Source organism: Culex pipiens, chromosome 1 (genome assembly GCF_016801865.2).
Source record: "Culex pipiens pallens isolate TS chromosome 1, TS_CPP_V2, whole genome shotgun sequence".
NCBI lineage: Eukaryota > Metazoa > Arthropoda > Insecta > Diptera > Culicidae > Culex > Culex pipiens.
In genome coordinates, this window is record NC_068937.1 from 97,412,861 (window position 1) to 97,429,661 (window position 16,801).

Consider the following 16,801-nt stretch of genomic DNA (forward strand, 5'->3'; position numbering starts at 1 on the left):
TAATTTCCTAACTTCCTAACATCCTAATTTCCTTACATATTAATTTTCTAATTTCTTAATTTCTTTGTTTCATAATTTCCTAATTTTCTTATTTTCTGTATTTTACTTATTTGCTAATATCATAATTTCCAAATTTCCTAATTCCCTTGTTTTCTAATTTCCTAATTTTTTAATTTCCTTATTTCATAATTACATAGTTTTTTGATTTCCTTATTTCATAATTACATATTTTTTTAATTTCAGTTTTTCTTGTTTTAGAATTTAAGAATTTCTAAATTTGCTTTTATTTATTGATTTCTTAATTTTGTTTATAATTGTTGTTAAAAGTTTTTGAATAAACATTTTTAATCTATTTAATTTTAACTTTTGAATATTTTTAATCTTTTTATTTTTTCCTCGAAAGAACCTCAAGCGCGCACACCGTCAATCGCGCTCATACCGAACTGTCAACTTTTCTTGGGGGGGTCACGAAAAGAACACGCAACATTTCTTGACCGCGTTCCTTCCGATCAGCATACCGTACTTTAATAACTTTCCGTTATTTCTGATGTTTGCCATAATTTCTACCCTCTGGCGCGGCAGCGGCGGTTACCATAAACCCATCGTTCTGTCACATTCTGCCATCTTCTGCTTTACCGTCTGTCCGCGGCGCCCCGGTTGCCACGCACACCACCACCCGAGCCGCATCATTTTGGCGCTTGTTGTTTCTTGTTTCGCTCGCGCTTCGGCTTTCGCTTGCCTCATTCCACCGCGAACCTTCAACCAAACCAGTACAAAAGTTCTCCGCAGCTCTCGCTCGTGTTTGTGTGCGTGCGTTTGCCCTCCTTCGACAGAAAGCAAGCCAAGAGGAAAATTAGTGAATTTTACTGCTGAACTCGCGCAAGGGTGAAAAAGTTTTATTTTTCGTGACGCTCTCAAGGCAAAAAGGTAAGTGCGATATTTTTGCAAGGTTAGAGTAGATTCCGGGGCGGTGGGTTGGATTTTTAGCGCGGCCGGAAGTGGCTCGGCGGCGCCGTGAAAAATGCCCAAAGCCGGACCACATTTTTATATAATGGCGTCGCTTTTTCGGCCTTTGGCTTGCAGCGATGAAAGTGGCCTGCTTGGCGCGCGTTTGAAAATTTATTTTTGTATTTTTTGTGTGAAGGACTTTTTGCGCGTCGGTTTTTTGGGTTGAAATAATTTGTTAATTTACAATCATAAATTAGGGAAATATTTTTCAAGATATTTTTTATGCGTCGCAATGCCGGCATCTTGGAAAATTCAATTAAAATTTAATGATGGCTTCAGCAAGCCTTGCTCATTACGTCAAATTTATGATCGATTGATTTCGCCACTCTTTCGCTTTGAAATACAAGAATCATCACAGAATTTCACCCTTTTTTTGATAAGATAAAAATAAGCCAATAATAAATAAAAAGCATCGAATCGCGCGCGCGGCCCGTATTTTGATTCAAAAACATTTTTGTAACCGCCAAAATTTCCTGCCCAAGCTGTTGCGGGGTAGGCTTGCTCTGTCATTCACACACGAACCGGCATAAAGTGTTAGTGTGTGTGTGAGTGAGAGAGCTTTCGAGGTTAAGACCCTTCTCGCTTGCCGCATGCACACTGAGGTGAGCTTTCTTGAAACAACCAACATTACGGTAGGGTGGTTATTTGAGCGAAAAATAAATTAAAAATATGCTGAATTTAAAATTATCCAGATTTTTTTAAAGATTCTATTTTATTTAATTTTATTTTACCGTATTCTGCATTCCTGGTTTTGTCCTCTTTCGTGATTGTACAATGAAAGCGATGCTTTTTCAAAGCGTGTAAACAAACGGTAGCCATCTTGGAAATTATGATTTTGGCGCGAGATGCCATTTTTGTTCATAGCGTAAGCGTTTATCTTATTCAAAAATATAAGAAAATCCAATTCATTGTTTTTTTTTCTTAATAAACAACAGAAAATTAACTCTTTTTAAAATTTATACTAACTTAGCAATCTATTTTTATCAACTTTGTAGTTTTAAACCAGCAAAGTTACTTTTTTAGAGGAATCTTCAAATGATGCGGCTTGCCTGAGAAAAAAAATACAATCTGTTTCAGTCGAAAACGCGTTTGATAATTTCATGATTTATTATTGATAGCTATAATTCTTGAGTTTTTTTTTGCAATGGTCCTATAAGCTATTGTGTGTTATATATTTATAGAACTTTTTTCAAAAAAAAAAAAAAACTATTGAATTGATCCTCTATAAACGAGAATTTTATATTATTCAAATAGTTAAAGCACAAGTTTTGTTTTTAAAATGACAAATTGCTAGTGTTAATTTTCATTCCTGCGAACATTCATGCCTTTTCAAATGAAATTAGTTAGACGAAAATTCCTTCAAATTATGTAATTTTAACCTAAATTTAAAAACGTTATCACATGCTCTAGAAGTGTCAATATCTTCGCAAATACTTAACCAAACCGGTATGTAATCAACTGAAATCACTGTCCCCAAGTGAATTGTAATTAAATTTAAAACTTTAGTCGTTAAAAAAGACTATTCAGTTTGAGTCAAATCTGCTTTGAGTCAGTTTTGCAATTATCTTTCAATCCTTCTTCCGAAAAAAAAATCACATTTCCAGAGTTTTTTTTGAAAAGGACCGATAAACTATTGTCTTTCATATGTTTATAGGACCTAATAAAAAAAAACTCGAGATTTTATGGCTGTGTTGCTTAGAAATTTTATTCATCATTTTAAAATCATATAAATTTGAAATAAATATCATCTGAAAACGTAACCTCGAAACCGAATAATAAATTACACTTATATTATCGGTAAAAAAAAATCAGCTTTGGAAAAAAAAAATCATTAAAAATTAGACAGTCCAGACTCGATTATTCGAAGGTTGCTTAAGAACTTAATAATCGAATCATGGACAAACAATTATATCTCTTTGTATTTTTGCAAAAAACGAGTTCTACGACCCCACTTCAGTGGTTGTTTGCATGTTACGGTACCTAATGCATTTTCTCAATATTTTATCACCGCCATTTTGGCCACCATCTTGTTTTTATAATTGCCAAATCAATTTGGAGCTTTTTTGAGCATCTGGATTAAAGTCCGATAAAATCATGCTGGAAAGTCGAACGGTTAGATGACGCCCAAGGACTTTTTTGTCAATACAGTCCAGACTCGATTATCCGAAGCCTCGATTATCCGAAGTTCGATTATCAGAAGGTTTGTATGGGACTTCGAATAATCGAATCACGAACAAATTTTTTTTTCGTTTTTTCCTTTTTCTTGTTTTAAACATCAAATTTGAGTTCTGCAACCCCATTTTAGTCAAATATGAATAGTTGATTGCCTATTAAATAATAAAATGCATTTTTTTTTCAATATTTCAACACCGCCATATTGGCCGCCATCTTGGATTTAAAAGTTTTAAATCACTTTAACGTAGTTTAGGGGTCACACTTAAACTCGACAATAAAAAAATAGGCAATGAAAAAAAAAATATTTTCGTGATTCGATTATCCGAAGTTTCGATTATCCGAAGTGAAATTTTTCCAAGGCCTTCGGATAATCGAGTCTGGACTGTATTTACAATTGCAGTACATCCGAGAGTTCCCGAAAATGTATTACAAAAACTAAAGCGGCCAGCCCTACTGCGTTGTGTTTAATGCAAAAAGGATTCTGAGAACGGATCACATTTCAAAAAATCAACAGAGGAGTAAGGATGGGTGGACATACCGTGCCATACGCTCAAGTTTACAACATTAATTGATGTTGTGTAGAGTGTGCACCCTCAATGTAAATCTATTTAGTCTATCCATTGCTCAGTAAACAACAGATCTAAATTTGTTCGGTTTGCCAGACAAAAGCGTAATAAGATAGAAAGACACACAAATATCAGAAGTTGTACAAAATTCGATTTACACTATTACTGTGGAATCTCATAGCTTATACTGCCCATGTTTGCATAAGTGGTCCATATGCAAAAACAGCAAGCTGAGAAAAACGCCACCTATGAGTCATGGATTTCCTATGCAGAAGGACCCTTTTGAAAATTTTAACTTGAATTACAGTCCAGACTCGATTATCCGAAGGCCTTAGCAAAATTTCACTTCGGATAATCGAATCACGAAAAATGTTTTTTTTTCGTTGTCTTATTTTTTTAGTATGACCCTTAAACTGTTCTAAAGTGATTAAGAATTTGTAAATCCAAGATGGCGGCCAAGACGGCGTTGATAAAATATTGAAAAAGTGCATTTTTTTCATTTTACAGGCAATCGACCATTCAAATTTGACTAAAATGGGGTCGCAGAACTCGAATTTGATGTTTAAAGTAAGAAAAAAAAACGGAAACAATTTGTTTTTGTTCGTGATTTGATTATCCGAAGTCCCATGCAAACCTTCGGATAATCGAGGCTTCGGATAATCGAGTCTGGACTGTAACTCAAAAGTGAAGAAAGTGAAACAACACAAACAAGTGTGGAACATTTATGCGTACAGGGACAGTAAAACTTTCGACTTGTTAACAAGACAATATGATTTCACTCTTTTACGGATCTCAACATGAGCGTTTTCCCCCTCCTTTATCTTCCTCGCAGCAACACACAACCATGTCTGAGGATGAGTCCAAGATCACTTCGGAGGAGGAGGAGCAGGAGGACGAGCCCGAGGTGAAGACCCCCAAGGGAAAGCGAGGCCGACCGGCGAAGGGAGCCGCCAAGACGCCCACCCCCAAGAAGGCCGGCAAGAAGGAGGTTGACGAGGTAAGCGTGTTTTGATTTTTTTTTGTTTAAACTCACCGTGTGTTCCAGTTTCGTTTCGACGGTGAAGGCTTTTTTTTGGTTTTCTTGATTTTTGAGTTTTTAATATTTTTGCCTGTTTTTTTGCATGGCGTTGAAACGAAAACATTGTCTAACTAATAATCGTTTAGTTTTTCTTCCCTCTAAATTTGTCAAATGTTACATAATGCTGAATTAACTAAACATAATTTACGAACGCAGGTAAGTGACGATTGAGCTAATCGTGTTCTGTCAAACTAAAAAGAACAATTCGAATGAATTACAAGTCAAACTGTCAAAATTAGTGATGATTCGGTTGTTGAACGCTAACGGTAAGGAAAATTCTCTCCGATGCCGTCCGAGAAGGATTCGAAACAGAACACACACACTGCTCTAGAGATAGTTTAAACCGCAAACGGTCACTGTCACGACTTGCTGGAGTTCCGGAGGAGAACGGCACCCATTTCCGCCCCCATGCATCCTTTCCCCCCCTCTGAAACGTATTGATAATAACCCCAAATAAAAGCATCTCAGTTCTTGTGGGTTTCGTGTTTCCTAATCTGCTAACGATTGCCTGTGTGTTGCAAACAATGGCGAGGGCATTTTGAGAGGTTTGTTGTTGGGTTAAAAATCCCTCGGTTTTACATTACAAAAATATTTTTGTCGCCATGATTTTCCCCCAAAATAACATTTCCTAGAAAATTATTGCTTAAAATGGCATTCAACCCGATTTTGTAATATAAATAAATTTTATTTTTAGAATGTCAAAAAAATTATAGAAAAATATCTAATTTTTGCTGCATTCTGCCTTTTTTTGAAAATTCTATAGAATTAAACTCTAAAAGCCTGGAACTAAGCAAAAATTAATAAATAGATGTTAAGACAAAAATTTAATTCTTTAAATAAAAAAATTCAATTTAAGTCGTTTCTTATACAAAAATCGAATAAATTGAATGCAGAAAGAGTTTCTGTGGAATGGTTTCTGAAGATAAAATGTTAAGTCCAAAATTGGGGGTTTTAATCTTATAGAATTTATTCTTTCATATAAAAATGTCAAATATTTTACTAGAAATCCAACTCAGCTTAGCTGAGTCTAGAACTCTTGAGTTCTAGAGGTCCGATAAACATTTGAAAGAAAAGCTTATAGGACCTTTAAAAAAACTCCAGAACTCAACACTATAATAATTTTATTTCAATGTTATAGAAAAAATAGATGTGTTTTCTACTGAAATTTGCCCTGAATTTACTTGTTCGGAAGATTGGCTGTGCTAGGATTTGATTAAATAGATTATAAAATTTGCTCTAAATTCACTTGAAAATTTTATTTGAAATAATTAAAATCAGTACGATTTCCTGTCAGTACGATTTAATTAAAATTATACGATTTCCTGTTGAAAATTTAGTTAAATCTGTATAAAATAAGTTAAAAAAAATATTTTAATTAAAATTCTAGAGTTTGGAAATATGAAAGACAATAATTTATAGGAACTTTAAAAAAAAAACTCTAGAATTCTTGATGCTAGAAAAGAATGCTAAGAAAAATTGTAACGGAAATTTTCAAACTCAATTTGAGGGACCACCCTAGTAAAATTTGAAAACTGGCACCAATACCAAAGCAATCTGAGCATAACTTCACACTTCCCTCTCCCTCTCTCTTTCTCCCGCATGTGTGTAACAACAACAAAAGCTTTTTCAAGCTGGAACTTTTCGTTTCCACACGCTTCTCACTCACACCAACACACTCGCCCAAACACTCCAGCCTTTCCAGCGTAAAACGTTGAACTCCTGCGGCATCTTTTTTCCACTGGGGCGGTTTGCCATAAAAAATTCCAACCCCCCCCCCCCCCCCCCTCCCTCTTTCATCACCCACCCAGCAGTGACAACTCTCCCCGTTGACGTTGTCATCGCAGCAAAACTATTCCACCACCCCCTCCCCTCGCGCGCAGCCTACTGTGAGGTCTGTCTGGAGGAGGCAATAAAACTACTCCAATTAAAGGGGATCGCCATTTTCGATTTCCAAGGGAAAATCCTCCGCCAGCTGTTTGCGTTAACCAGGCGCCGTTCCGTTCCGAGATTCCCGTGAAGTCGTGACCGTGTGTGCGTGTTTAACACCTCAAAAGTCCAGAAAAAGTAGAGAGTGTGTTCTGATTTTCGTTTCCATTCTCCCTTCCCCGCCCGCGTCTTGCGTTCGGTCTCCTCGGAATTCCTGGCGTTGTAAACACACCAGGAACAGTCGGAGCAGCAGCTTCAGCAGCACGCGGTGGAGGAGGAGGTCGGATTGCCCACTCCGGAGGTTCAGATCGTCGTCAGCGACGAGGATTGCTTCGAGCAGCAGCAACAGGACCAACCTGACCCCCAACAGTTTGAGTTCAAGGCACCGTTACCAGTGGAGTGCTTCCAGCAGCAACCGATTCCACTGGAGGCCGGATTCCCGGTGGCGCAACCTCCGGATCCGTTCCAGTTTCCCCAGTCACCACAGCCCGTCGACGACGGCGAGTTCCAGCCGTCGCAGAACTTCCAGTTTGCGGCGTCCGATTTCGATTTCCTCCTGTCGAAAGGCAACAACTCTCCCAGCTCTGGCCAGGCGGACGAGGTCCCGCGAGATTCACTGCTGCTACGGTTCGACCCGCTGTTGAAAGCTCCGGTCGTGGCACGACTAAGCACCACCAAGGAAGAGGAACCCCAGGAAGAACTCGGCGGCCTCGGTGGCGGCGGAGGTCTCGTAGAACTCTGTCAACCGCTCGTCCAAACTGCTCCCGCAGTCGAGGAAGAACACAACCAGCAGCAGCCACAACAGCAACCGCAACAACTCGTCTACGACGACCAGAACGAGCAGCAGGACGTGGGCGAAGGCGTACTGTTGACGGCGCTCGAGGCCAGCGGGTTTATTGCCGTCTCGCCAACGCCTTCCAATCGCAGCTCGACGGGCTCGACTGCGAACATCGTCAACGCCATGGACGAGGGCGGAGAGGAGTACAAAGCTCAGCAGCAGCAGCCGCACTGCGCAGATGAAGAAGCAGAAGACGAAAAAATGAGCGTTGACAATACGATGATACTGGACTACGGCGGAGATGGTGGTGGTGACGGTGACAGCGGTGCCAACAATATTACGACAGATCGAAACATGAGCTTCGCCGAGACGGACCAGGATTTCAATGGCGGCGGCGGTGGCGTCGGTCCCGAGCTGGACAAAAAAAGCAAAAACGAATCCCTCAAGATCGAAGAGCTGGAGCGGAAGCTGGCCGAGGCGGAACAGCGCGAGGAGCAGCTGCTGAAGCGCATCACCGACAAGGACAAAACCATCTCCAAGATGAGCGGCGTCGTCGAGGCGTACGAGCGGGCCATCGCGGAACTGATCGCCGAAAAGGAGCAAACCACCCAAAACTACGAGAAAACCTGCGAGGCGCTCAAAACCGACAGCGACATCAACGCCCAGCATCTTGAATCGCTCGAGAAAACCTTCTCCGACCTGCACGCCAAGTACGAGCGCATGAAAATCATCACCGCCGAGTACAAGGAGCGCGAGGAGGAACTGGTCAACGAGCGGAACCGCTTCGAGGAGAGCCTCCGGATGCAGGAGAAGCGCTACGAAAACATGAAAGGCCACGCCATGACCCAGCTCGAGACGGCCAACAACAAGCTGTCCGAGCTCGTCCGGAACCATGCCCAGGAGGTGACCAAGCTGAAGGCCCTCCTCAAGAAGGAGGAAATCTACCGCGCCTCGGTCAACGAGCAGCTGAGCCAGAAGGCGCGCGAGAACGAGGAGCTGGTCAAGATCTGCGAGGAGCTCATCAACGGGGGCTCCAACTAGGAAGTTACGAGATAATTACAATTTATTTAAACAAAAAAACATATTAAACAATGTACCATAAAACATTGAAGCAGCAGTGAAGCTTAATACACGTGTTAAACTCTTTCAAAACCCAGTGTGTGTGCAGTTTTGTATGGTGTGCGTCATTACGAGAACGCTTCGAAAATGTCCTTTTTAGGGAGGTGGAGAGCAGGAGGTATCGTGCTGACCTTGAACGAATGCGGTGTTAAGTGTGCGATGATGTGATTTTTTGTGTTGTTTTGTTGTTGGAATAAATCAATGCACTTTTTGTTATTTTTATTTTTTTTTCGTTTCGTTGGCAAAGTTTGCCAATTTCAATCTACCCTCATAATTGCACTCATGTTGCAGCAAGTGATAAACAACGGGGAAATTAAGGCTGTTTGTTAATGTTGCAGCATATGGAGGGTTCATGGCATGCAAGGGAAAGGGGTGCAAAACTGCATGACTCATTTGGTCGATGCATGCTTCTTCGAACCTTTGTTACCATGCTGAGAATGCCAGTTCTTTTTTTTTTAAACACATCTGGAAATTTGAAAATAACAAAAAAAAAAATAACGTCATCAAAACATCAAACTAACTACTTTTTAAAAGTTTTTTTTTATTTCTTTTTTTCAATTTTTCAAAAAAATAAAAAAGTATAAAAATTTAAATTACGAGCCATGGTTTCAACATTTTAATGAAAAAGGTATTTTAAAATGCATTATACACCTGTCCAATTTTTTTTTTTGCCATCATTAGATTCCAAAATATCTAAGAATGGACAAAAAAAATATTTTTTGCGATATTTCATAAAAATTAACATTTTTAAACAAGCCCAAACATGCTAAATATGCACATCAATGCAGAAAAATTTCTTTTTAGATTGTTATCAGTTGATTAGACTTCTATTTTTATGGACATTTTGAAATTTTCTGGAAAATATTTTTTTGCGAAAATTTCAATTTTCAGACTAGGAACTCGTAATCGGGCTGTAAAGGACGAGTTTGGATGCTTCAAATTGCAAGAGGTAGTTTTTTGTCCTCTATCTGACCACCATAAAATTTCCCTCTGGAGGTTAAACCGGTTCCGGGCCAATCCGGATTTTGAATTGTTAATTAAATTGCCTATTTGTGACGTAGAGAGTAGCATCAACATACTAACACTAGCACATAACCCATCGATGTACACCTTGTGAGTTAAAGCGTTGTATCGGAAGCCAAACAATAAAAGCTCATTCTGTATTCGGACCCTAAACTGTGCAGACGTTTATTACAATGGCTACGAGGAGCAAGTAGAGCGAAGAGAAAAATGGCGGCGAACGCGTTGTCGTTTCGAATGTTCGAGGAGGAAGTGGAGGAATGGGAGTTATTCAAGGAGCAATTGGAGGAGTTCTTCAAGTCGGCCAAGGTTCCGGACGAAGGCAAGGTGCCGGTTTTGGTGAACTGCTTGAAGGTCCCGACCTACAAGCTGCTGCGTGACTTGTGTACGCCGGCGCGGCCATCGACGAAAACCTACGACGAGCTGTGCATTTTGCTGGGCTGCCACTTCACGCCGACGACGGTAGTACACAAGGAGAGACGGATTTTCTTCACGGCAACAAGGGGCGAGAATGGGCCAGAACCGGTGAAGATGTGGTTGGCGCGGATCAAGCGTTTGTCGGCCAATTGCAAGTTCGGAGATCAGTTGGCACATAACCTCACAAATAAGTTCATCTGTGGTTTGACTGGAAAAGCTTTTGATCGGGTGTGTGAGGAGGACGAGAAAGTGACCCTGGAAAAAGCTCTGGCGTTGGCGTTGAAGTACGACGAGGAAGAAAAAGAAGCGCAGCCTGTCAACCTGTTGAAGAAGACGCAGCGACCCAGGGCGGACAAGGAGCCACGAGGAGAGCTGAAGTGCTACGCTTGCGGAGCGCCGGGGCACGTCAGATCGAAGTGTCGGTTCCGGGAGGCGGTATGTCGCAGGTGCAGAATGAAGGGGCACATCGAGGCTGCGTGCTTGCGGAAGACGGAGCACTTCGTCGAGGTGCGAACGCCGTCGTCTCCGGTCCAGGAGGAGGGTTACGGCGAGGAAGAGGACGACGTTAAGCTGGAGCACAACTTTTTGAGTAAGGCCGATCCTGTAGTGTATAGTATTATTTCCCCCAAGTCTGAAAGTGCGCCGTTTAAGGCAGTAGTGAGTGTGGGTAAACAAACTTTTGCTATGGAGATTGATTCGGGAGCGGCTATCTCGGCTGTGTCGGAAAGCTTTCGTCGTGCGAAGTTGGCTCAATTGGAGGTTAGGAGTACAAAGCTTAGTTTGATGGGTTATTCGGGGGAGTGCTTAAAAGTGTTGGGGTGTGTTGAACCAGAGCTGGTGTTTAATGGTGTGACGAAAAGGGTGGTGTTTGCGATTGTGGAAAAAGGTGGCCCTCCCCTACTGGGGCGCAACTTCATCAAAGCGTTTGGACTACAGATTCTACCGATGAACGTCATGAGTGTGTCAAGTGTGAATGATAAACTAGAAGGACTGTTGAAGCGCTATGATGATCTGTTTTCCGGGAAGCTTGGAAGCTACAAGGGGATGGAAGTGGACATTACGCTGGAGGACGAAGCGAAGCCGGTGTTTTGTAAACCAAGACCAGTTCCGTTCAGCTTTGAGGAAGCAGTCGAGAAGGAGTTGAACACCGCAGTGGAGATGGGGGTGTTGACCAAGTGCGACTCGTCCGATTGGGGAACCCCGGTGGTGCCAGTGTTGAAGGACGATGGCAAATCCATCCGCCTTTGTGGCGACTACAAGATTACCGTGAACAAGTATGTGAAGGAAGTGCGTCACCCGTTACCAAGGATAGAGGAGGTTATGGCGAAGCTGAATGGAGGAAAGCTGTTTTCGAAGTTGGACCTGAGTCGTGCCTACAACCAGTTTGTTCTGACCGAAGAGTCCCGAAGAGTGTGTGCGCTATCAACCCATAAAGGTGTCTTTCTCATGAATCGGCTTCCATTTGGCATCAAAACGTCGTCAGGGATCGTTCAGAGAGAAATGGAGAAGTTGTTTGCGAACGAGCCTTTTGTGATTACGTTCATCGATGATGTTCTAATAACAGGCAGGAACGATGAGGAGCACCTGGCCACCTTGGAGAGAGTCTTGGAGATTTTGCACAGATCGGGATTAACGTTGCGCAAGGATAAGTGCACATTCTTCAAGAAGAAGGTCAGCTATCTGGGCTTTGAGATCACCGAGAACGGAGTAACGAAGACGCAAGACCGACTGAAAGCGATCGTGGCGGCGAAAGCTCCTGAGAACGTCTCAGAGGTTCGTGCATTTGCGGGAATGATGAACTACTACGGGAGGTTTATCAAAGATTTGTCCACGATTATGTCCCCGTTGTACGAGCTGCTGAAAAAGGGGAGCAAATTCGTTTGGTCCCAGAGCTGTCAGGCGGCGTTCGAGCGAGCTAAACAGGAGGTTTGTAAAGATGTTTCCCTGTCACATTTCGACCCGAAGAAGGAGATTGTGTTGATTTGCGATGCGTCAAATGTGGGAGTGTCAGCGGTCTTGGCGCACAGAGAGCACAACGAGGATCGACCGATTGCATTCGCGAGTAGAACGCTCAGCCCGAGTGAGAAAGGTTACAGTGTCCTGCAGAAGGAAGGTCTGGCCATCGTGTTTGGATTAAACAAGTATTATTTCTACCTGGCTGGGAACAAGGTCACCATCAAGACAGACCACAAACCGTTGGTCGCGATTTTTGGCCCTCAGAAGGGGGTACCAGTGATGGCAGCTGGGCGGATGCAGAGGTGGGCGAACTTCATATCGGGATTCCAGTACAAGATGGACCACATTTCGTCGGAAGAGAATGTAGCTGACTATCCATCCCGTTGTCCAGTCGAGTCGTGGGAGCTGTGGAAGGAGGATGGAACGTATTTGAACTTCATCACTTCTGGGAGCAAACTGTCATTGGATACCGACGCGTTGAGAGCAGCTACTGAAGGCGATAAAGTTCTGTCCTTTGTGAGACAACAGGTTCTTCTGGGCAAGAAGCAGGGGCTGCAGAACGACGAGTTCCAAGCCTTCGCTCGAATCTACGAAGAACTGGCAGTGGAAAACGGCATCGTGATGAGAGGATTCCGAGTTGTTGTTCCAGCATCGTTGAGACAGGTGGTTCTTGAGGAACTGCACACTGCTCATCTAGGGGTGAACAAATCTAAAAGTGTCGCGAGGGGTTACTTCTGGTGGCCAGGATTGGACGAGGCGATCGAGAGTCACATACGGGGTTGTAGCGCGTGTCTTTCGGAGCAACCGTCGCCGCCGTTAGCAGAGTTGATACCCTGGGAGGTTCCGGTTCGTCCCTGGTCGAGAATTCACGTGGATTATGCTGGCCCGATCCAAGGTGTGTGGTACCTGATAGTAATCGACGCTCTTACTAAATGGCCGGAAGTATTTCCGACCAGAACGATCACGGCGACGTTTACCATCGAGAGGCTGATGGAATGTATGGCGCGATTTGGTTTGGTGGATGAAATTGTCTCGGACAATGGGACGCAGTTCACGGCAAAGGAGTTTAAATCCTTCGTGGAAGCAAACGGAATCAAGCACAACTTAACCGCACCGGGACACCCCGCCTCCAACGGGGCGGCAGAAAATTTTGTAAAGACGTTCAAGTCTGCGTTGAAGAAAGCCTGCAACGACGGATTGGGACGCCGCTCCAGCGAAGTCTTGAACAATTTTCTGATGGCCTACCGCAAGTCAACGCACTGTTCGTCGAAATTGTCGCCAGCGGTTGCTTTGTTGGGACGAGAAATGGTGACAAAATTCGATCGTATGCTGCCCCAATCGACCAAGCCAGAGGTGCCCAAACTGGACGTACTGAAGGAGAACTTGACCACAGCCCAAAGAAAGCAGCAACGGCAGTTCAAAGGTTCGCGGATCCATGAATTCTGCCCGGGAGAGAAAGTGTTGGTGAGAGATTACTCCGATCCGAACCACACCAAGTGGGAGAAAGCTGTCGTCGATCAGGTACTGGGAAAGCGCAATTATCTGGTCACTTTAAGCAGTTCAAGGCGTCGAATTAAGCGTCACCTCGATCAGATGGTGCCTGACACGTCGGTGGCAAAAGCGGGTGCGCGGATGTTGCCCAAGAGCGGTGGTGCTAGTAGTGTTCCAAGTCGTCCTTCCAGCTCGCTACTTTCAGGGAACTATTCTGCTAAAATTGTCTTGGGTAGTGAGACGAAAGCTTCGACACAGCCGGCGGCAGTACAACCTGAGTCACGCGAGGGGGCGGAGTCGCCGGTAGGACCACAGGAGACTCAAGAGTTAGGAGACATGGTCGATGAGGAGGAGGTTCGGGGTTTTGACACAGGATGGTCGGTTCAGGGAAAGAAGCGTAAGGTGAAAGAAGTCTTTCCGGATCCGTATGCTAGGAAAACCTCTAAAAGGCTTAAACGCAGCAAGTACGATCAGCTCCTAAGAATGTTCCTACCTTTGCAGAATTCAGCCTGTGAGAAATCGGAACACAAACCTAACAGCAACGGACCAAACGGAGAGCTTAGCGAAAACCAACATGCTTAGTGTGGGGGTGTGACGTAGAGAGTAGCATCAACATACTAACACTAGCACATAACCCATCGATGTACACCTTGTGAGTTAAAGCGTTGTATCGGAAGCCAAACAATAAAAGCTCATTCTGTATTCGGACCCTAAACTGTGCAGACGTTTATTACACTATTAAATTAGAAAATGTATTTTTTCTATATTTCATCACCGCCATTTTGGCTGCCATCTTGGACTTACAATTTTCAAATCATTTTAAAGTAGTTTAGGGGTCATACTTAAGCTCAACAATCAAAAATAAGACAGCGAAAACTATTTTTTTTTTGATTCGATTATCCGAAGTGAAATTTCGCCAAGGCCTTCGGATAATCGAGTCTGGACTGTACTTTTACATCACAAAAAATTTCCGTACGGGGGGGTACGGACAAATATTTGACTCACTGTAGTAGGGCATGGATGGACACTATTCAAAAAAATATCTTTTGAAGGAATTTTTTGATCGATTTGGTGTCTTCGGCAAAGTTGTAGGTTTGGATAAGGACTACACTGAAATAAAAAAATATACACGGTAAAAAAAGTTTTTTTGATTTTATTTTTGTCGCTAAAACCTTTTTTTCAATATACAGTCGAGACTCGATTATCCGAAGGCCTTGGGAATATTTCACTTCGGATAATCGAAACTTCGGATAATCGAAACAAGAAAAAAAAAAATTTCGTTGTCTAATTTTTGATTGTTGAGCATAGGTATAACCCCTAAACTACGCTAAAATTATTTAGAATTTTTAAATCGAAGATGGCGGCCAAAATGGCGGTGATGCAATATTGAAAAAATGCATTTTATTTTTTAAAAGGCAATCAACAACCCAAATTTTACTAAAATGGGGTCGTAGAACTCAAATTTTATGTTAAAAACAAGAAAAAGAAAAAAATACGAAAAACATTTTTTTTGTTCGTGATTCGATTATCCGAAGTCCCATACAAACCTTCGGATAATCGAAACATCGGATAATCGAGTCTGGACTGTAACGCCCTTTTGGAGTGTAGGTCTTGATTTATTTTTTTTGAAAATATTGTTTTCGGAAAGATAGGAAAATAAAATAAGAGAAGAGAACTCACTAGCTATAGTGACGGTCGCTATATCTTCTGATATTTTGGTGCAGGAATCATCAAATGATAGATTTTTCTTTCACTCATTTGATCCTGTAGAATCGCGAGAATGTTCACAGTAGCTTTGGGTACATACATCTATTGTGGACTTACCTTATTGGAGATTATAGAGGAGAAAAGCAACTCGCGACAAAATTTTGAGGCTAGAAATTTTGACAGGTATGATTTTCATAAAGAATTCGCCTCCTTTTCTCTCCCACTGAAAAAGTAGGGACAAAGTAGCTGTCAAACTAGGCCAAACTGTTAAATTCACTGACAAAATGAACTTTGAGTGATTTGAGTTCATTTCTGACGTCACAATAGAGGAGAAAATCGTGACGTCAGAAATGAACTCAAATCACTCAAAGTTCATTTTGTGAGTGACTCTAACAGTTTGGCCTAGTTTGACAGCTACATTGTCCCCAGTTTTCTGTGGGAGAGAAAAGGAGGCGAATACTTTATGAAAATCATACCTGTCAAAATTCCTAGCCTCAAAATTTTGTCGCGAGTTGCTTTTCTCCTCTATTCTTGGGACCCTTTCGAATCAAATGCAACTAGAATCGGTTAGAAATCTGCCGAGATAAGCTTGTTTTAGATGACATTCCCAACTTTTTGAACCCTTTTGGGGGCTGCAAGAGTAAAAGGTGAAGTTTAAGGCATTTTCTCTAAGTCGCATTAAAAAACTTAACCGTTGAAAATATCAGAAAAATCAGCTCTCTTATGAGAGTGATTTAGTGTAGTTTAGTACAAAAAGCTAATTTCCCTCCCTTTTTCCTCTCTTCTTTCCAGAAAACCGAGGAAGCCGGAGCCAAGAAGCTGGCCGATGGTGCGAAGCGTGGCCGCGGACGGCCAAAGAAGGTTGGCGGCGCCAAGCCCAAGAAGCCCTCCGTTCCCGGACGTGGCCGAGGACGCCCGAAGAAGGCATAAGATGGTGGAGGAGGCGGCGAGTGGAGGAGTTCCCCGCATGTGGAGGACAACAACACCCAAGCGTTGCTTATTGTTTTATAGTAAGCAAAGTAAAAAAAAAAAACAAGTTCAAGTACATCCCATACAGAGGCAAAGACGCAAGCAACAACCCTTAACTACACAACAAGCAAAACTTCTTCTGGTTTCAACTGGACGCATTTGTAGCTAGCTAATACTATTTTTTTTTCTTTTCTCTTTGTGTAATCCTAACTATCTGTTTTAAAACTTCAATCTTACTAGACGTTGGATAACATTCAAAAGACAGCAAGTAAAAATATGAAAATAAATTGGTTCAATAAATAAATAAAAAAGCATAAAAGCAAACGGCGTTTTTCGCTCAATGTATGGCATTTAAACTAGTGGTTAAGAAGCGAGGAACTCTTTGTGTGCGGATGCAAAAATAAACATAATCGCCAACAATCATCCTACTTTGAACCGTGAAATGATGGTCAAAGTCGAATAACGCAACCAGAAGTGTACCTTTTTAAGCCTAATTTCATATTAACCTGTAAAACACCATCTCACATAATCTACAACTAAAGTTCCGCGTCAGTTGGTTGTGTCGGGCGAAAGGGGCAAATATTTTACAGA

At 42.2% G+C, this 16,801-nt stretch overlaps 2 protein-coding genes across 2 annotated transcripts; both read left to right on the forward strand.

Moving 5' to 3' along the window:
- Positions 1–725: 725 nt before the first annotated feature.
- LOC120427247 (transforming acidic coiled-coil-containing protein 2) lies at positions 726–8,688 on the forward strand. Its single transcript, XM_039592102.2, has 3 exons — positions 726–927; positions 4,582–4,746; positions 6,989–8,688. The coding sequence occupies exons 2-3, from the start codon at positions 4,594–4,596 to the stop codon at positions 8,570–8,572; spliced, it is 1,737 nt and encodes a 578-aa protein (XP_039448036.1). The 5' UTR covers positions 726–927; positions 4,582–4,593; the 3' UTR covers positions 8,573–8,688.
- A 1,192-nt stretch (positions 8,689–9,880) lies between these two features.
- On the forward strand, positions 9,881–16,171 carry LOC120427248 (uncharacterized protein K02A2.6-like). Its single transcript, XM_039592104.1, has 2 exons — positions 9,881–13,888; positions 16,034–16,171. The coding sequence occupies exons 1-2, from the start codon at positions 9,881–9,883 to the stop codon at positions 16,169–16,171; spliced, it is 4,146 nt and encodes a 1,381-aa protein (XP_039448038.1).
- The last annotated feature ends 630 nt before the right edge of the window (positions 16,172–16,801 follow it).